The sequence below is a fragment of the Ursus arctos genome, unplaced genomic scaffold, assembly GCF_023065955.2.
Source record: "Ursus arctos isolate Adak ecotype North America unplaced genomic scaffold, UrsArc2.0 scaffold_34, whole genome shotgun sequence".
In the NCBI taxonomy this organism is placed as follows: domain Eukaryota; kingdom Metazoa; phylum Chordata; class Mammalia; order Carnivora; family Ursidae; genus Ursus; species Ursus arctos.
In genome coordinates this window covers 9,986,261-10,008,592 of record NW_026623030.1, presented here as the reverse complement: position 1 = coordinate 10,008,592, position 22,332 = coordinate 9,986,261, and the positions used below count along the sequence as shown (strand labels likewise).

The following is a 22,332-nucleotide window of genomic DNA, read 5'->3' as shown; positions in this document are numbered from 1 at the left end:
GAAGAGTTTGTACTTGATATGGCCCATAAAGAGGTATGATACACCTTTGTTTCTAGAGCATATTAAAAAAGATTGTTTTGTATATCATCCTACATTGTCTTGTTTCCTTCTTTTTTTTTCCCCCAGACTCCCTCGAGCCCACTTATCAGCAGCTTCAGAAAATGAAACTGGACAAGAGCCCCTTTGTGGTCGTGTCTGTGGTTGGGCAGGAACTCCTGACAGCTGGCCATCATGGGGCCTCTGTGGTTGTCTTAGAAGCTGCTCTCAAGATTGGCACCTGCAGCCTCAAACTGAGAGGTTCTGTTTTCTCTGCCCTGAGCAGTGCTTACTGGTCTCTTGGAAACACAGAGAAGAGTACCGGATACATGCAGCAGGACTTGGATGTAGCCAAGACCTTAGGTAGGGTTGCTTCTGTGTTTTATTTCAATACAGAAAGGAAATAAGGAAGGCTGATTAGCCTGACATGGATGGGAATAACATATGCAATGAAAAGTGAGTGTGTCTCTAGAATGTTCTGTGTTTTAGAGTACTTAGGTCTTCAGGGCTTTTCTTATAACAAGATACCAAGACTCCCAAAAGGCCAAGATATGTGGTTTAACATATTCATTGCCCTCTTCAGAGATTTGGGCTCACAGATTTAATATCCCAAATGGTAGTATTGATGGGTGAATCTTTCATCTTAATTTTAATTTTTGCATAGCTTAGAATGCATGAGCACTTTGTCAGAGGTAACAGTACAGTGCAGTGGTTAAGAGTGTGGCCTGTGGAGCCAGATGGCCGAGTTTAGAATCCTGGCTCTGCCACTTACTAGCCATATGACGTTCTGCAAGTTGCCTCACTTCTCGGTGCTACCATTGCCTCATTTGTAAAAGAAGTGTGGCTTATGATTATGATGGTTGTTACAGTGATTATTCAGTGATTTGCAGCATTGCAGTAAGAGAAGAGATACAGTAAATCTATCATCAGTGCACTTGTAAAGAAGCAGCATGTTGTAGTGGGTTTAGTTAAGTGACTGAATCAACAAGCTGACGGTTGTTCAGAACCAGAGGTCGTTAGCAGAGCATTGAGGTGACTCATAGCAGCTGGTTAGTGTCAAGGTCTTTAACCTCTCATTTCCGGGATCCCTATGTCCCTCGATGTAGTTTATGTTAAAACAACAGTTATTGTCCAGAGCTTGGACCATAACTTACTACACAGAGTCTTGTAGAAGAAGAAAATACTTTTCTAAAAGAAGGCAAATGAAATCTTAGCTAATAAAGCTGTGGTTCTTAAAATAAGATGGGCATTATAAATTATAAATAACACTATAACTTAGAGAAATTTTATCTTTTTTTAAAATCCAACTCAGGTGACCAGACAGGAGAATGCCGAGCTCATGGGAATCTGGGCTCTGCATTCTTCTCCAAAGGAAATTATCGGGAGGCTCTCACTAACCACAGGCATCAGTTGGTGCTCGCCATGAAACTCAAGGATCGAGAGGTAGGAAGTTTACCTGTAGAACAAAAAGATTTTTTTTTGAAACATGGAGTCTTTTTTGCTGTTCAAAATGTTTTAGGTACCCTAAAATGTTGCTTTTAGAAGTTATAATCATTGCCTCTATCTCTAATCAACGATCAGGTGTTGAACATCTACCATGTATAGACCGTGGGGCTATAGAATTGAATAAGCTTGGTCCCTGACCTCAGGATCTAACAGTTTGCATTGCTCAGATGCATGGCTCTTATTCTATTCAAATATGAAAGGAGGAGACCCATGTAAAATTAACAAAAAATTATATCTTCATGATATATCCATTAAATTAAAGAAGCACACATTTGCTTTATTTGAGATGGGGTATTATTATTGCAAACTCTTCATGTTATATTCTTTGGTGGATTTTTAACTCAGGTGGTAGAAGCATATTAAGTCTGATTGAGAGACCTGAATTATAATGATAAAGAATATCATCCTATCTTTATTAGAGAAAATGGAATGGAATGTTCTCAGAGAATTGATATCCAATAGCTGTAGCCTGATGAGAAAGTGCTTGCAAAGTGGAGAGAGGGTGGAGTTTGGGGTGAAAAAGATCCAGATTGGAATCCCTGCTATAGTACTTTCTGGCTCTGGGATCTTAGGGAAATTATTACTTAGCTCTTCTTTGCCTCTGTTTTCTTACTTAGAAAATAGTGATTGTATTTATTCCATACACCATTGTGATAGAATTATAAATAATACATATGTGCCTAGAATGGTACTTGGAACTCAATGGTAGCTTCTAATATAATATTATTAACAAGAAAGAGAAGGATAATAGAAGCAATAGCAGATTTATGAATCAATCTTATGTATTGGGAGATATATTTAGTTACATCTTAGAATTTCACCGTGGACATTATAGAGATTAATTTTATTATTTAAACGACCTACCATCTGTGAGTCTCTAGTCTCTAGTAGAACATGGTCAGTCACTAGGAAGGAATTGGGGAAGAAAAAACCTTTGTTTTAATGGTGTGCTGGAATCGCCCCTTGGGACGGGGAAAGACATAAAGTCTTTCTTATCCATGGGTGTCAGAAAAAAGCCTTTGAGAGCTGCCAAATACATCATTCAAGGGAGATCGACTTTAGGGGACCTTATTTTCAAAAGAGTTACCTAAATACTTTTCTCTTTGCCTATTTACTCTTAATTTACAAACAATTCTTATAAGCCAGATGATCTGACTTCTTGATGTTAAGAGAAGGATAAGAGTTGGACTTGGACACAGATATACTGATGCCTTTTAGTGAGAGCCAGGTTTAAGAACTAAAACAGCATAGTTGTCTAGATAGGGCTATTTAGTGAGGGCTCAGATGGCTATAAATATTTCAAGAGCTGCATTTATATCTATTTTCCTGACCTTTGGGATGCATATTTATTAGCCCAATTACTTCATGTGGTAGAAAGACTTGTAATTAGGACATAGGATCATCATAGGTATTAAAAAAGAGAAGTGAAAATTTTCTGCCTTCCCTATTCTTGATAGTGTAATTTTCTTTAGCCTGTGTTTTCTGGATTTTATAAACCTTTGCTGTACAGTAAGTTGCTAAGAAATCGTTGGTTATAAGGATGGAAGGGACCTTGAGATAATATTGGAACCAGTTCCCTCCCCAAATCTTCCCTTCTTGGAATTTCCTCCTGCCACAGACACCCTGTCTCTCCCTCTGTTGGCGTCTACTTAACCACTACTACGGTAGTTCACAAGCCTGCCTATTGGGAAACCCTCCTTATATAAGTAAGACTGATTTTTACCCCTCTGGGACTAGATAGAGAATGTTCAGCTACCACAATTAATGGCCTGTGGTCCCTCCTTTCCCAAGTTGAAAATCCTATTAATTTTCTTTTTTTTTTTTCCTTAATTTTCTCTTCAAAGTTTCTCATTATCAAAACTTGAATAATTTTTACAATCCTCTTATGGCTGTTCCACTTTCACTGTTGCCCATTCTGGTAGCCGGTTAGCCATAGGTTGGCTACCACAGAAGACTTCTTTCGGGATGTTCTAGCCCCTGCTCCTGCCCTGTGTTGACACATTTATCTGATTTCTAGACTGACCTGTGTAGAATTTCTCCTTTCACTCACTGTGTTTCTTCTGTTGTATTTGCCTCTGGAATCCTAGGGTACTGTTCATTTTCTTGAGAATTTAATGTTATTTTCTTACTTTTTCTCTTAATTTTTAAGGTTCTATTTTAGTGCTGCTGCTTGTCTATCTGCATTTTGCTGGAAATCTTTATTCCCACATCCCTGAAACCAGCCAGTAGTTGTTAAGACTAGAGTTAATACTGGTCCAGAACTTAAAGGAACATATAAAATGCCTAACGAGAACTATTGCAATGATATGTATTTCATTCAGTTTCAAAGTTTTAGTTGGCCAGTCTTCTGTGATGTAATTCAGTTAACTGTGACGTCTGCCTGTAAAGCACCTAACGTGTATAGCGCTGAGGGTTCGGGGCCTAGGCAGTGGGTGTGGGTCACTCTCCTTGAGGGGCTTATGTTCTCTTTGAGACAGAACTTTAATATAACAAAAATATCAAAACAGTGCTTGAGCAATGAATAACGAACATTCTCTTTAATCATTACCAAGATGCTCAAATTCCAGAAGAGAGAGAGAGACTGGTATAGAATTGTGGGAGCTTTGTGAAACAGGTGGAACTCAAGTTGGCTCCTGAGTGAGATGTAGAAATTGGCATGCAGCCTTCTAAAATCTGGTTAGCGTATCAGTCATGTGATCCCTTATATCATTCATGAGGGATGAGTTAGTTCACTGTTAGCAAAGATCAGGGACTATTTCCTCCCAATTAATTCATTATGGTCACAGACTTAGTTTTTATTTAAAGGTAGTATTTATTTTATCCAATTATATAAAAAATTCATTAAAATAACCAACCATAAGCCTACTATTCTTTTAATATTTTAGGTATCTTTTGGTCATGTATGTACGTAATGGTTGTTTAGACCTATCCAAACAAAAATTGAAATACTATTGTGATACTTTTTATAACTTCTTTTTTCATTAATATTTTTTCACTTAATTTTTACACATTTCTGTATTTCATTAGATGTTCTACTGAAAGTCTTATGGTTTGATCCCAAATTATTTCATCTATACCCCTACTGTAATACGTTTAGTTTGTTTCAAAATGTTTTGGTATTATAATATCTGGAAAAACATCTTTGTAAATAAATATTTGAACATATCTCCCATCATTTCCTTTGGCTAAATTATTAAAAGTGGGCTTGCTTGGAAAAAACATATTAAGGCTTCTGTTACTTACTGCTAAATAGCTCTCAGAAAGGCTGTGTCTGTTTTTAGTCCTACCAGCAATGTATCAGATGTTCCATTTGCCTGCACTGGCCAACACTAGGCATTACTAAGTAATAAATAAAATAAAATAAAAAGTAAAATTGATAAGTAAAAAAAAAAGTGATATCTTATTGTTTACTTTGCATTTCTTTTTTTTTTTTTAAAGATTTTATTTTTTTATTTAACAGAGATAGAGACAGCCAGCGAGAGAGGGAACACAAACAGGGGGAGTGAGAGAGGAAGAAGCAGGCTCATAGCGGAGGAGCCTGATGTGGGGCTCGATCCCATAACGCCGGGATCATGCCCTGAGCTGAAGGCAGACGTTAACGACTGTGCCACCCAGGCACCCCTACTCTATTGTTTTTTTAAGATGTATTTATTTGTTAGAGAGAGAGAGAGGTGGGGGGGAGGGGCAGAGGAAAAGGGAGAGAGAGAATCTCAAGCAGACTCCACACTGAGTGCAGAGCCCCATGCAGGGCTCAATCTCATGACCCTGAGATCATGACCTGAGCCGAAATCAAGAGTTGGATGCTTAACCAACTGAGCCACCCAGGCACCCCAGGGCTGACTATTTTTAAAAAATACCTTTTATAAAGAGCTTTAATACTCATCCTATTTTTTTCTGTTGTAATGTTGGTTATTTTATTTTTTTATGTATTTATTTTTGATGTTGGTTCTTTTATATTGATTTGATCCTGGGCCTTGCGATATCAGCCCAGTGAGCTGTTGGACAGTTTGTGTTCTAATGCACAATTTTAATTATTGTTGCTTCATTATGCCTTTTACATCTGCTACAAGTTTCATAACATTATTCTTTTAAAAAAATGTCTAGGATATCCTTGTCTCCCCTGACTACCCCCAAATAAACTTTAAAATCATGTCAAATTTTGGAGATTCTTCCATTGGTATTTTTGTTGGAATTTACATATTAATTATGGATAAATTGATGTCTTTTCAATAGTCAGTCTTCTATTCAGGAGCCTGATCTGTTCTTGTACTTTATTTCTTATGGTCCTTAGTCATCTACACTTTTAGGGACACTGTTGATGGCATATAGGAAGGGTGTTTGTTTTACATGTTTGGTGTGTTTGGACCATGTGAAAATTCTCTCATAGCTCATAATTTTTTTGTTGATTCTTTTTTTTTTTAAGATTTTATTTATTTATTTGACAGAGAGAGAGAGACAGCCAGTGAGAGAGGGAACACAAGCAGGGGGAATGGGAGAGGAAGAAGCAGGCTCCCAGCGGTGCAGGGAGCCCGATGCGGGGCTCAATCCCAGGACCCTGGGATCATGCCCTGAGCTGAAGGCAGACGCTTAATGACTGAGCCACCCAGGCATCCCTTTTTTGTTGATTCTTATGAATTTTCTTATAATGGGAATTTTTTGCAAGTAATGATAGTTTTGTGCATTTGTTTCCTTATGTTATATCTCTTTTTTTCCCTCTTAATTATTGCACTGGTTAGAACTTTGAGAACTCTCCCCAAAAGAATCACTCTTCCTCTTAAGTATGAAAAGTTCAGAGAATGAACTTTTTATGATTATCCTATTCTTACATTGTATCTGTGACCTCAAATTGTACCTTGGCTTCCCTTTTGCATTATTTTGATATTGAAATAAAATAATAGGAAACTGCCTTTTGAAACAAAAACTAACCACCATGAATGCTGTGACTGTAAGAATAACAAGCTGCATCTTTCTGTATTTTACATCTTCAGCTATAGTACATTTTAATATTTTCCCAAATAGTTAGATAGCAGCCTGGAACCACTTTATCCACTTACCTTAGAAAGCAATAGGTTTTTCTTCTATATAGTTACTCTCAGATACTTAATAGGAGGGGCGATACCTTCTCCACAGGAATTTTTCATTCTAACTAACCTTCTATCTGCTTTAATGGTTTGAAAATTAATTTCAGGTGCCCACTGAGACCTTCCTATGAGCCAATATTAATTGTCAGAAGAGTGCATAAATTATGTTGTATTAGCGATGTTGTTCTCTATTCAGGGAATCTGATATGCAAATATGCTGATGACTCTGAAGTTTTTTCATCAGTCTGATTTCTCTCCTGAGCATCGTATTTCTTTATCCAGTTGCCTCCTGGACACCCACCTTCAATTCTGTCTGCCTAACTTAGCCCTCAGTCTGTGCCCATGTCTGCATTTGCTGTTTGTCCTGTTATCCAAGCTGCCTAAATCTCATGTTTAGCTTGTTACTAGGTTCTCTTTTTTCCTGGCAGTCTCTTTTCTGGCGCCCGCCTTCTGCTGTGCCATCTTTTACCTGGACCCTTGCAGAACTTCCCACACTTGCTAACATGTACTCGCCTCCATGTAAAGAGGAGAGTGTCTACTACTTGGACCTAGAGCATAGCCTGAAGTTTCTGCCGTAAGTAGGTAATTTCTTTCAAGTATAGTGTAGTGTGGTTGAGAGTGTGAACTTAAATAATAGACAAACTTGAACTTTGGCTCCACCACTTATTACCATATGATCCTGAGAATGATACAGACTCTTCTAAGTGTGATGGACATGGGAGTTGTTTCCAATTTTTGGCTGTTATGAAAAAGCTCCTGATAAACATTCTTGCATATATCTTTTGGGAAACATCAGCACTTAAACCTGTTAAGCATTCGGTCATGTATATGTTTAGATTTACTAGATTTTTACCAGCTTTCCAAAGTAGTTGTACCAAGTTATGTCATCAGCAATGTAAGGGACGGTGAAGCCTTAATAGCAGTTAAATAAAAAGTAAAAAGAATATGGAAACACAAATATCTGAGTAGATAATTCTGTAAGTGATTGTGGTAGTAACTACTTTGCTTATTGTTGTAAAGATTAGATGAGTTCATATAAAGTGTATCCTTAGCACAGTGCCTGAGACACGATAGGAATTCAAACACGGTGCTGCTGTTATTATTGGCATTACTGTTGTCACCATCATTTAAATGATTCCTATGCAGTTGCATATGCCTATGTAATAGCAGAGCTTAATTCAGTGTAAAATTGTTTTCCCCCAGATAGTCAAGTAAACTGAGCATGCTTGGAAGAAGTGTTCTTTATCTGTTAGGTAACTTTGCATACTTCTTGTCACCCTGGAGAATATAAATACTGTAATTTGTGAAATCTGTTTTAACTCTGCCCCGATTCTAGTTTCTTCTCGATTTGATTCATCACCTACAGAGATCTTTGAGTTATCCCCAGAAAATTCAGCTCTGATCATACAATTTTCCTGCTTAAAAGCCTTTGATAACTTTCTCTTGCCTTCAGAATAAAGTCCAAACCCCTTCATAATCTTTTCCCATTACTTTGGCTACTCTGTATACACCTTATCATCTGTTCATACAAGCCTACTTGCTATACTTTGTTAAACATGCTTTATATTGTACCCTTCATATCTTTACTCGTTTGAGGCCCTCTGCACGGAAGACCCCATCTTTGACCCCGCAGCAAGGTTTTCTGCATTCAGGTGTGATTAAATCTTCTCTGCATCGTGAAAGCTCTCTTTTTCAATTTTTATCTTTTTTACCCATTATCATACAGATGTTGGTGAAGTCCGATTTACCAATCTCTCTTTTTTTAATGGTTAGTGCCTTTTATGTTCTGTTTAGAAAATGTGTATCCTAATGTCATGAAAATATTCTTCTATGAGGTTTTATTGTTTTACCTTTTGCATTTAGGTCTTCTGCCACTTGGAATTTACATTTATGTTTGGTTTGGGGTAGGGATCAAAGTTCAGCTTTTTCCCTCATATGAATATCCAGTTGATCCGGTACTGAGTATTTCAACAAGATTGCGCTGTATGCTGCTTTTGTCGTAAGTCAGGTGTAAGGTATATAAGGGACTGTCTTTTCTGCATTGTTGATCTCTTTGTCTATCTTGATGCCAATAGCATATTGTCTAATTACTGCAACGTTTTGATGAGTTTGGAATTCTGATCATGTAATTCTGGTAGCTTTGTTTTTCTTTGAGATTGTTTTGGCTATTCCAGGTTCTTTATATCTATATACATGTAAGTAAATGTATATATTTTAGAATTAGCTCATGGTTTCCCCATCCTTCACTCAAACATCCTGCTGGAATTTTGGTTGGGATAGCACTGAATCTATAAATATATTTGAATCTTATAGTCCATGAGCTTGGTATATTTCTTTATTTATTTAGGCCTTGTAAAATCTATTTCAACAATGTTTGATAGTTTTCAGTGTAGAACTATTGTGTATCTTTCTCTAGTTTTATCCTTAGGTTTTAGGTGTGTGCGTGTGCATATGTGCATGCTATTGTAAAAGGTATTTTATTATTTTTTCTTTTAATTCAGTAGTATTTTATTTATTTTTAAATTCTAGTGTAATTAACATACAGTATGATATTAGCTACAGGTGTACAATATAGTGAATCAGCAATTCTGTACATTACTCAGTGCTCCTCACGGTAAGTGTACTCTTGATACCCTTCATCAGTTTCACCCATCCCCCACCCGCCGTCCCTCTAGTAACCAGCAGTTTGTTCTCTATTGTAAGCGACATTTAAAAATTTTATTTTTTCCTGCTTTTCTTCCTCAACCCAGATATTCAGCCCTTGGAATAGGTTTCTTTGCACAGCCATTCATATTCCCATACTACTTTGTTTTTTATTCTTATATTTTTACCATTATATAAGTAATATGAGTTAATTATTGATGTAAAAGATTAAAACATTACCCTTTCCAGAAGTAACCCCTGTTACCGGTTTGAAGTATTTCCCTTCTAGACCTACACTGTCCACTGTGGTAGCCTCTACTGCGTGTGGCTGTTGAGCATTTGAAATGTGAACAGTTTGAATTGAGATGTGCTGTAAATGTAAAATACACACAGAACTTTGAGGACTTAGAATGAAAAAAAAAAAAAACCCAAAATATCTCTTCACTAAGTTTTTATATTGACTACAATATTATAATATTTTGGATACATTGGATTAAGTAAAATATGTTATTAATTCCACTTTTCTTGTTTTATATTTTTATGTGGTACTAGAAAGTTTAAATTATTTGTATTAGGCAGCATGGCTCCAGCCCATTTTCTCTTATGGTTTTGTTTTTCATATGTGGGAGTATGATCCTGTTTTCCAAATGGTTTTTTCACTCAATAATCTTAAACCTCTTTTCATGTTAGCACGTGTAGGTCAACCACATTTTTTTGAACTTCTGTGTAGTGATAGTTGTACCATTGCAGTTATGGTTGTACCATTCATCTGCTGATGGAATGTTCCGGAGATTTTTTTTTCCCTTTTATGAGCATGGTCGCCATAACAAAGACCTTGTACAAGTCACTTTGTATACATTCAGGAGTAGAGTAGTATCGGGCAAGTGGAATTGCTGGGTATACAGCTATGATACACGTTTGAAATTAAAAGATTTTCCCAAATTGCACACCAAAAATGTTGTTCTAAACCCACAAGCCCTTGATATTAATCTTTTTATTTTTTTTTTCCAAATTGATTGGCAGTATGTAGCCCCTGGTGATACCTCAGTTATAGTACTTACCATTTGTTTGTAATGGTGGTCTTCTCCCCATTGTATAATTGGCAGCTTCTGGAGGGAAAGGAGAATAGCTTATTTATATCGATAATCTCATTCATTCCCTCATTCAACACATGTTTACTACTCGGTGCTTACTGTGTCCCAGATGCTGTAATGCCTTTGGGTATAAAAGTGAATATGCCATTGTTCTTGCCCTCAAGGAGCTCAAATGTTCTGGCAAACCATCTGCAGTGTTCCAGTCCAGTGTCAGTAAATGCTTACAGCCCGGAGGAAAAACACTGAGGCTTATAGTAGCTAGAGAGTCCTCTTATCTCCTTGGTTCTTATGAATGGTGGTCTTCATTTTGTTCAGAGCTGGAGAGGAAGACTTATGGAAGCCCAGTTGTAAATACCGACTAATTTTACTTTTCTTTTCTGCAGGTACTTTGTGTCGGTAACTAAAATCTAAGATTTACATTCAGAAGGATACTTTTTATATTCTGATAATACCTACCATATAAAAGATGTTTTAAAAATGAAATTTCAGGAGGGCACGTATTGCATGGTGCACTGGGTGTTATACGCAAGTAATGAATCATGGAACTTTACATCAAAAACTAGGGATGTACTGTATGGTGACTAATATAATATAATATAATATAATAAATAAAAATGAAATATCATTCTTTGTGATTTGAAAATTTAAAGTAAATTATAATCATTATCAATTTATGAACCTCTGGGTTCACAGGAACAGTCACCCCCGCCCCCCAAGGACTGCTTGACTTTTTGAGAAAATTGATCCTGCTAGATTTCCTTTAGGACGTAGCTATAGGAAATTAATTAGACAGTGTTTTGATGACATCATCCCGACCACAGCACTTTCTCTGAAAACAATGCTATTTTTCTTGGACCCTTTTGCAGCATTTTCTACACTGTATGCATTAGTATATTAGTATAAAGTCCACACAAAGATTTGTGGAGAGGGGTGAGAGGGACAAACACACACACAGAGACAAAGAATGGAGTGAAATAATTATTCTACTACCAGTAGTACAGGAGAGTAGGTTAAAAGGTAAAAAGCATTCCATTTTAGCAGAGAACCATATCCTCATAGGGAGTATTAAGTTCAGGAGGGGAATGCTTGGCAGTTTTCAGTGGTGTGTATCTTACAGGCTTTTAAGAAACAAATAAGATTCTTAAGCTGTAACTCTTCAAATCACTGAAGAGTTGGAAAGTAGACACTTGTGAAGAATGGAGATAGGACATCAGTTTCTTGATTGTGCTCATTGTACTTTGTATTATAAATTAGCTGAGCCAGAGCTTTTGAGCCTGTAATGAGTTATAAAAAAGCTCTTTCTCTCATACTGATAAAATAGTTATTGCCTCAAAAGAAATTGCACACCCAGTGAATATGTGTGCGTGTGTGTGTGATGTCTGATATGTTTGCAAATCATTCTGCCCTTAGCTGTTCCATTCTCCAACTAATTTTTTCAAGTTCTACTTTATCATCATTTCACCCATTATATTTTGGGTGTCCTCTTCCAGTGATAGTGTTTGTGCAGTCCCTTCTACAGAGTAGAAGAAACCTCAGACTAGGAATGAGGAATCTAAATTTGAATCCTGGTTTTGCTACTAGTAGCCATATATTACGGGCAGACCTCTTCTGGAAGCCCTCTTGTTGCTGGCTCACTGTCTGTAAACAGGAAGACCAGATCAGATGATGTTTTATTGTCCACTGTAGTAGCCACAAGTAGTTACATTAAATTAAATTGATTAACATTAAGGTAAACAATTCAATTCCCCAGTCACAATAACCACATTTTAAGTGCTCAATAGCCTATGTGTTTAGTGGCTACCATATCAGATATCATAGAAAAAAATTTCAGTTACCTAAGTTTTATTGAATATTGCAACTAGAGTTTTATGTAGCTCTAAACTTTAATCAGAAGGCAAAAAGTGCATCAGTGTGAATCACAGACCACCTCCATTTTTCCATAGTACCTGCTGTTTATACTAGAATTATCTGTATTTTCTGTTGATGAACAGGGAAAGAGGGAAGATTCTGCTTCAGGTAATGAGAAGGTAACTCAGCCACATATAACAACTGTGAACTTTGGGAAAAATATAAAACAAACAATTACATGGAGGTACTGGAGAGTGACCAAAAACTAGCAGAAATTGAAGGAGAGTTAACACCTGGAAGAAGGGACTAACTCTAGATGAATTTCCTGTTTTTAAAAAATTTTATTTTAATTTCAGTGTAGTTAACATACAGTGTTATATTAGTTTCAAATATACAATATAGTGATTCAACAATTCCATATATTACTCAGTCTTCATCAAAATAAGTGTGCTTCTAATCCCCTTCACCTATTTAACGCAACCCCACCCACCTCCCCCCTGGTAACCATCAGTTTGCTTTCTGTAGTTAAGAATCTGTTTTTGGTTTGTCTTTCTCTCTCCATTTCCTTTGTTCATTTGTTTCTTAAATTCCACATGAATGAACTCAAATGGTATTTGTTTTTCTCTGGCTTATTTCACTTAGCATTATACTCTCTAGATCCATCCATGTTGTTACAAATGGCAGGATTTCATTCTTTTTTGTGGACGAATAATATTCCATTGTATGCGTATACCACATTTCCTTTATCTGTTCATCTATAGATGGACACTTGGGCTGCTTCGATACGTTGGCTATTGTAAATAATAATTTCCTATTTTTAATGTCTTTATTGCCAGAATGCCAGCCCCATACCCCACAATGGTACTGAAATGTATATAGAAACCTGTAGCCTTATTGGTTGTGGAATCGGAGGACCTAGTTGACCTCACAACGGTAACTGGAAAGTAAGGAGGAAATCCTGGAAAGGAGATATCTACATAGAGAAGACCCAGATTCTGTGTATAAATTCTCATCAAATCTCTGGGTAATCTCTGCAGTAAGCATATGAGGGCAGAGTCCAAGCGACTTGGCTAAGGCTGAAGGACTGAAGAGATTTCAGCTGCTACTCACGGTGGAGCTGTTTGGTGTTTGAGTTTAACTGCCTGCAAAAACAAAAAAACTGATACTCTGTAGGGTAACATACCAAAGTCTTGAGTGTCTCCAATGTATCATTCACAATGTGCAGGGTATATTCTAAAATACTGGACATATGAAGAAACTGGAAAATGATTTATACTGAAGAGAAAAAAGGCATTCAATGAAACCAGCCCCAAGATGCCCCAACGGTTGGAATTACTAGACAAGAGTTTTTAAACAGTTATTATAACTGTTCAAATCTGGAAAGTAAAATATGCTCATAATGGATGGACAGAAAATCTCAATAGAGGGGAGCCTGGGTGGCTCAGTCGTAAAGCGTCTGCCTTCGGCTCAGGGCGTGATCCTGGTGTTCTGGGGTCGAGTCCCACATCGGGCTCCTCTGCTGGGAGCCTGCTTCTTCCTCTCCCACTTCCCCTGCTTGTGTTCCCTCTCTCGCTGGCTGTCTCTCTCTGTCAAATAAATAAATAAAATATATATATATAAAAAAAAGAAAATCTCAATAGAGGAATAGAACTGTTGTATAAGAAAGTAAAGAATGCAAAATGAAAATTTTAGCACAGAAAAGTACAATATCTGAAATGAAAGCATTTGCTGAATGGGTTGTTGTTGTTTTTCTTTTTTTAAGAAGGGGGGTTAGGGCAGAGGGAGAGGGAGAGAGAATCCTAAGCAGGCTCCCCGCCCAGTGCGGAGCCCATGACTCAGGGCTTGATCCCACAACCCTGAGATCATGATCCAAAGTGAAATCAGGAGTTGGACACTTAGCCGATTGAGCCACCAAAGCACCCTCACTGAATGGGTTTTATCGAATATTGGAGATGACAGAGGAGATACCAGCTTGAAATTATCTAATCTGAAAATGAGAGAAAATAGATTGAAAAGAATTAACTGAACCTCAGTGTCTTGTTGGACAATATTAAAGGGTATTACATATATATAGATATCTGTATCTATATATATCCATTGCAGAAAGATAAAGAAAATAATGGAAAAAAGAACACTGGTAGAAATACTGGCTAAATTTCCCTAAATTTACTAAAAACAAATTGACAGATTCTAAAAATTCAGCTAACCTCAAGCAGAATAAATACAAAGGAAACTACACCTATGCAATTTATAGGGAAATGACTGACTATAAGCCAATTGTAAAGAAAAAAGTCTTGAAAGTAACCAGAGAAAAATCACCTATTATACAAAAAGGGACCAGCTATACTAATGATGGCTGATTTCTTATAAGAAATAACAGAGTCCCAAAGACAGAACAAAATTTTCAAAATGCTGAAAGGAAAAGACATAAAACCCTGTCAGCCCAGAACTCAAGAATGAGCAAAAATAATTTTCAAGACCGAAAGCGAAATAAAGATATTTAAAGAGAAATGAAAACCAAGAAAAATGTCAACAGACCTGCACTGTAAGAAAGGTTGAGGGAGGATTTTCAGGCTGATGGTATCAAATGGAAACTCAGATCTTTAGGAAAAGAGGAATGGCACCGTAAATAATACATATGCTGGTAAATATAAAATACTGCTTTTACCTTTTTGCTCATAATTTAAAAAATATGCGTATGGCTGTTGAAAGCAACAATTATAGCATCAAATTGTAGGATATAAGGCGTACATGGATGTCACATATTTCATTCTCCTATGTTGGAAATGTGAACGGTAAAACCACTTTAGGAAAGATATTGCAGTTTCTTTAAAATCTTTTAATCTAAACATACACTGACTCTTTGGTCCACCAAGTCCACCCTTAGGTATTTACCCCAGAGAATTGAAAACATAAGTCTGCAAAAGGACTCGTACAAGAAGGTTCATAGTGGGTTTATTCATAATAGCAAAATCTGAGAGTAGCCCTACTGTTTCTCAATGGAAGCATGGATAAATAACCCACTATATTGTTGTAAAATACATGCAGCGGCATGAATGAATCTCAGAAACATGAGATTGTGTAAGAGAAGTAAAAAACAGAAGAGAATGTGTTTTGTGATTGCATTACCAACAAGTTCTAGAACAAGCAAAACTAACACGTGGGAAAAATAGATCAGTGGTTGCCTTTGGGAGCCAAAGTGGGGGCCAGGATTGACTGAGAAGGGATATGAATGAACTTTCTAGGTGAATCACATTTAGTAAATTGTTAGTAATTGCAGAATCTTTATATATATATTTTTTTACCATATATTCCTTAAAACTTTCCTGTGTCTTTGTAATTTTTCACCATAGGTTATTAGAAAATTTAAAGAATAAAAGATTTGGTGGTGGAAGAGGGATAAGCAGTAATTCTAGTGATCAGTCTCGTAGTGGGAGCTGACCCATGTAGAATACATTTCACTGGATGCTGCTATCTCTGCCCCCCATGCTAAGAAAACAAAACCTTACCACAACTCCCTTCTCCTTCCTGTCCCTACACCCAACATATCCTGGAACAGCATTGCAGCAAAATATTCATATATGGATGTGACCAGGTTTAACTCAATGTCAGAAATCTGTGAATTGCGCAATAGCCTTGTAGGGTAGTTTGGGTGGTGTGAGTGGAAGGAGGGAGCAGGTGGCAGTCTGATCTCTGCTTTAGTGAAGGTGGGAGCGCTCACCTTGATTGCATGGCCAGTGGCCTTTTCTTATAGCATTGGCTGTGCGGCTTCACCTCTTCCTTACTGTAAGGTGGTAGGATGGGGTTGGAAGTAAGATATAGGTCTCATGGAAAAAGTACTTTAGGCAGTTTATTAGAAATCAACAGAGCTAACCCTTTCATTTTATCCTAAGGAATAGGGAGTCTATAGAAATGAAGCGACTTACCCAAGATCATCAAGATTAACAGTGAGTTGCTTCAATTTATTATAGTTAAGAATAGTTTTTTTGTGTGTGTGATTAAATGTGGCACTTCTAAAGATCCTAAAGGAGTCACATATTTTCTCTATAATGATAGAGCCTGGAGAATGTTACCTGTGTCCTAGTCATCTAAACTGATGATCAGTGATAATGAATTGTGTGTATGTGATTAAATGTTTATTATTTACCAAAAAATTTGTATTTTTTATACATTTTTTTCATGTTATTCTCACACAACCTAGAGCAAGGAATGGATTTTTATATAGTTTGATAGACTTAAGTAATTCCCCAGAGAGACAGGCTCCCTGGGCTATATACCAAAAGCCTCTTGCTTGATAATGCATATGGTACCATTATTAGGGACTGTGAACTGAACCAAGAGCGAAGAAATTTGAGCACAAAGGGTCAAAATTAACAGAAATAGATAGAATTTGACACATTGGTGGTGGCAGCATTATCTCAGTTCTAAGAGAAGTTTGAGGGCTATTGTTCCTGAAGTCACTAATGACAGTCTGTAATGGGAAGACCCCGTCATTCTGGTATGATAGGTGCCGTGCTGCTCAACAGAACAGCAGCTGGAATAACTTGCACTCCCCCAGTTTTTAACTGGGGACTTCTCTTTTTCTGGGGACCAGGGATGCTTGGAGAAACTGAAGCAAATTCATGGTATTATTCCTACTAGCTAGATGAGAAAACCAAGGCTTGGGTGATTTTTCTTCAGGCCACACAGCTAATAAGTATTAGAATCATGGTTTTGGAAAACACTATGAAACACATTCTGCTAGCTACTTGGAATAGAATTTTTTGGTACACATCATTAATCTTTGCTGAAATGAAATCCATCCTGTGTGTCCAGTTTTTTAAAAAGGTAATTTCCAAAACAAAAACAACAACAAAAACCATAATTTCCTACAGTCCATTTTAATTTTGTAAGGACATCGCTGAGGTTTGTTTAATTTTATGTCATTGTGGGTGTAGAACAATTAAAATCTGATGAGAATAGATTGTAAGAACAATGCCCTTCCCATCCACTGCTACAGATGATCCAAATTAGGAATCCTTTCTTATTTTCAATTTTAGTTCACTATCAAAAAGTCTGTTTTCAAAGCAGTAATCAGAATCTTTTATTCTCCCTGAATAAAAGCACTTTTCTCTAATTACCATAAAACACGTATGAATCTCAAAGTTCTGCTTTTCTACAGAGAAATCACATCCCAAAGAAATCACCATTGAATTGTTTATTGCTTTTCTTTCTTAATCCACATTCTTCTGCAGACCCATTAACCAGGTGTCCACTGGTTTCTAGACGTATATTAGAGAATGTCTTTGGGCCTTTCCTGGAAGGTACAGGTTAAAAGTGCCAAGAATTTGCTGGTTTTGTGTTTTTTTTTTTTACCATTTTAGTCTCTGATAATACTTCACTAATTAGTTAATTAAACTGATTCTATTTAGAATTTGTGATAATTGGTTAAGCCAAAATGTTTACCTTTAAACTATCTTTTAGGAGGTTTTACTAGGCAAATCAAGAGGCTAAAATGATTATAGGATGAATGAAATTCGTAAGACAATGAGCATTCCCAAATTCTCCAGAAATATTAGGCAGATAAGGAATTAATTATGCCGATCAGAATTTATAAGCAGACTATGACTGGCATCACATAGACTTCAGCTGAGTCCTCACTCTGACTCTTAAACCTAGTTGTGTGACTTTGATTAAGTTACTTAAACTTTGAGCCTCAGTCTCCTAATCCATAAAATCAGAGTAATATGCAATAAAGTATTCAGCACAGTGTTTCGCACATAGCAGGTGGTCGGTCGGTATGTGTTAGCTGCCGTGGGAGTCACTGTCATTATTCTCCTTTAGCCATGAAAGCTATTAGAGCAGTTCTAGTTACTATTCATACTTGACAGTATCATACCTCTGTTTATCTAATCAAATCTTAATTAACTCAAATTCATCTCTCTCCCGAATCCAAATCAGTGAGATGCTTATTGTTCCTTTGATATATAATTTTACTCTATTACTTGGTCCCAGTGGTTTATGTTAGCCAAGGTTGGAGTATTGATACATTTGAAGTATCTCTATAAAAATAGTGGTGACAGTCCCCATTTTGTTGATCTCTCAGCCATCTATAAAACCATCTCTAAGGCCTGTCACCTTCTGTGGATCACTTACTTTGTTGTAGGGCAGTGCTGCTTCAAGTGGGGGATCGGAATCACTTGGCCAGCCTTTCTAACCCGAACATACCAGATCCCTCCTAACACCACATCTCCTGATTCAGTCTTCTCCCCATCTCAGTATAATGGAGCAGAGTGGTCGACAGCATAGTTTAAAAAACAATTTTTTTAAAGAAACTTCTTCTTCTTCCACCTGATAAGTTAAAAACCTGTTATTTTCCTCTGGTGCAGAATACTTTTACTTTCTCCAAAAAAAGCAAGTGGAGTGCCTTCTTTCAGCAAGGAGAGGTAGAAGAGGGCATTTTCACGTAGGGATAATTTTAAGTTCTAGTCGCAATATTTCTGTCAGCGACTGTCTTTCCCAAGGCTCAGCAGAGTCTGATAAGAATTTTCCTTTACTAAATTACCAGAATAGAAGAATATTCAATAGCTGTAAAGCCTAAAGAAAAAAAATACCTGTAAATACCGGTAAAGCCTGCACTGGGCTTCTGGTTCCTAACATTGTCCAGTTTTAAAGCCACCTTGACTGCATATGAGATCCTGTAAGAGAATGACTAGCAAAGAACAGCTGCCGAATCAAAAAGATGGCTTTATTAACAGTCCTTATCACAAACCATGTACTGATTTTGTTTAGGTTAAACTCTTTTTTTTTTTTTTAAAGATTTTATTTATTTATTTTGACAGAGACAGCCAGCGAGAGAGGGAACACAAGCAGGGGGAGTGGGAGAGGAAGAAGCAGGCTCCTATCTGAGAAGCCTGATGTGGGGCTCGATCCCAGAACGCCGGGATCACGCCCTGAGCCGAAGGCAGACGTCTATCGACTGCGCCACCCAGGCGCCCCTGTTTAGGTTAAACTCTTGATAGTGGTGGGAATTTACTTTAAGGGCCCTCTCTTTGTTCCAAGTGAAATATGCGTGAGGGGAGAAAGGGCTTTGCTAAAGCTTTTACACCAGACTGATGGATTTTCTGAAAGTTGCCTTAGAAATGTAGAACTTCTTATAAAACTTACGTAATAGAGCCTCACTAGTCCATTCTGTTTTAAAGTTCTTGTTCTGCAAGTGATTGCTGAATTTCAGTCTATCACAAATGGACCCCTTACTGTAAGTTTCAAGATATTGTATTTATTTTCTTGATCCATCCCCCTCAAATTACTCATCTCCTAATGCATTCTTAGTAGCATTTTTCCTGCTCTTAGTAAATAATTACTTCCCTCTTGTCTTAGATTCTTTTCGTTTTGCTTGTATTTAGTATTGTTTCCTTATAGAAATAAACATCTTTTGTGATCAAGTTTCCAGCGTGGCCCTCAGCACCTTAGTCACTTTATAATCTGTAGATGAACTAAAAACTTCATCTCCTATTTCTGAGATTATCTCCTTCTTGAGAGTCTTTTGAATCCAAAGAATGGTAGTTGAAAGATCTATTAAACAGGAGGTAGAAAGAAGGAAATAAATTGTGTATGGACCATTTGTGAAATGAATTTGCAGTTTGAGGACTGCAGTTATATATTTATGTGTGCATGTGTTTAAGTAAACTTTTGTTGAAATGTAACATATACGTTGAAAAATGCACAAATCATTTTTTAAAATGATTTTTCACATAGTGAACATACCTTTTTAACCTCACTCACATTAAGAACTAGAATGTAGGGGGCGCCTGGGTGGCGCAGTCGTTGGGCGTCTGCCTTTGGCTCGGGGCGTGATCTCGGCGTTCCGGGATCGAGTCCCACATCGGGCTCCTCTGCTGGGAGCCTGCTTCTTCCTCTCCCACTCCCCTGCTGTGTTCCCTCTCTTGCTGGCTGGCTCTCTGTCACATAAATAAATAAAATCTTAAAAAAAAAAAAAAGAACTAGAATGTTACCAGCAACCTAGTAGCTTGGTTCTTGCCTCCTTCCAGTTTTAACCACTCCCAAAGGATAACCACCATTCTGATTTATAATTGCGTAGGTTCGTTTTCCTGTTTTTAAACTTTATACAGATGGGATTCATATAGTATATCCTCTTTTGTGCTTGGCTGCTCTGGCTCAGCCTTATGTTTGTTAGAGTCATTATTGTTGAGGCCTGTAGCAGTAGTTCATGTATTCTCATTCCTGTATAGTTTTCTATTATATAGATACATATACTATTTATTCATTTGTTTTGGTCATTTCAATTTTCTTTTGAAAATTCTGTTTCAGAGTTATTGTTGATCCTTTGAAGATGTCTTTTCCCCCCCTTCTGGCTTTTTCTTTTTGTCTTTGGTTTTCAGCACTTTTACTATGATATTGCCTAGCTGTGGTTTGCTTTGTATTTAATCTGTGTGACGTTCACCGAGCTTCTTAAATTGTGGCTTGATGTTTTCATCAGTATTCCAACATCGGCAGCTATCACCTCTTCAGATATTGCTTCTATACTGTTTTTTCTGTCCTCCTGTTCTAGGATTCCACTTGCATGTAAGTTATACCTTTTCACCATGTTCTGTTTGTATTTTTCCATTGTATTTTCCAACCATTTTATCTCTGTTTCAGTCTAGATGTTTTTACTGTCCTGTATTCTAAATCACAAATATTCTCTCTTTAACTGTTTCTAACTTTCTGTTAAGTGTATCTACCACATTCTTTTTTTAAAAAATGTTTTATTTATTTATTTAGACGGGGCAGAGGGAGAGGGAGATATTCTCAAGCAAACTCCGCGCTGAGCACAGAGCCTGATGTAGGGCTCGATCTCATGGCTCTGAGGTCATGACCTCAGCCAAAATCAAGAGTCAGAATCTTAACTGACTGAGCCACCCAGTCGCTCCTCTACCACATTCTTAATTTAGGTAATTTTTTTTCCAGAATAGCAGTTTGATTATTGTTTCATAGATTCTAGTTCGCTATTGAAATTCTCCATATTATCACTTTTTCGTGAACGTATTCATCATAATTAGTTTATTTATTTATTTTTAAAGATTTTATTTATTTATGTGATAGAGAGAGAGCACAAGTAGGCAGAGCAGCAGACAGAGGGGCAGGCAGAGGGAGAGGAGAAGCAGGCTCACTGTGGGGCTCGCATGTGGGGCTCGATTCCAGGACCCTGGGATCGTGAACCCAGCCAAAGGCAGACGCTTAACCGACTGAGCCACACAGGTGCCCTCATCACAGTTAGTTTAAATTTCATGTCTAATAATTCATGGGCTTGTTTCTGTTTTCTTCTTTTTCTTTTATCTTCTCTTTTTCTCTTGGTCCTTTTTTGTTGTAGCTAGTTTATTTTCTTATTGAACGCTTGCCTTTGTGTATGAGCATATTAAGAGATCTAAATGATACTATCTTCTATAGAATTTCTTTAATATCTGATAGGCATGTAGGGGAGCAGTAGATCATTTCAATGCAGTCAAGAATGAGTTATTTCAGAGCTGCGTTTCAGTCAGATCAATTTCTGATTCAATTTTACGTGTAGGCTTTACTCCTTCAACAGTCCCAACTGTAAATGTGAGGGGACTTACCAGGCCCACCATCGTGGTAGGCTCTGAGTGTTCGTATTTATCTTACCAGTGCCACAGGAATGCCAGTAACATGGTTTACTGAAATTTCTCTCTGCTCGTCTTCTCCTCCCGTAGGTGTGTGCTAGTCTAAAATAGTGACTGTCTTGAGGGTTAAGATGGCTCAGGCTCTTGGGCTCACTTTTCTGTGATATTGGTCAAATCCTAACTTCCTTGGTAGCCCTCGACTTCAGGTTTTATTTCTGTAGTCCCACGTGATTGCGGAAAGCTCTGCTCAGTTTCTGTCCTTCATAGTAGCCACTTTATGCTTGACCTCTCAACCTTTTTCCCATGACCCTTTCAAATTGGAAAATTTCTCCAGAGGATGTCAGGCTCACCTCAGTGAGTTTTCTGTTGTCCACAGTCTTGGTCACTTAAGTCTTGAATGCCTTGATACTGCTATAGTACTTTCAAATGGATTTTTTTTAATTCAGTTTTTTCCCAGTTATTTTTTGCTAATGAATTCTGCTACAAACTAGTCTCTCATAGCTG

General features: G+C 37.3%; 1 protein-coding gene across 3 annotated transcripts in view; it reads left to right on the top strand.

Moving 5' to 3' along the window:
• TTC28 (tetratricopeptide repeat domain 28) overlaps positions 1-22,332 on the top strand; it is a 590,823-nt gene that overhangs the window by 305,803 nt on the left and 262,688 nt on the right. For all 3 annotated transcript variants that reach the window (XM_044379027.3, XM_057306077.1, XM_057306078.1), the window contains 2 exons: positions 127-399; positions 1,349-1,479. In XM_044379027.3, coding sequence (XP_044234962.1) covers positions 127-399; positions 1,349-1,479 — 404 coding nt within the window. The remainder of the gene's footprint in view (positions 1-126; positions 400-1,348; positions 1,480-22,332) is intronic.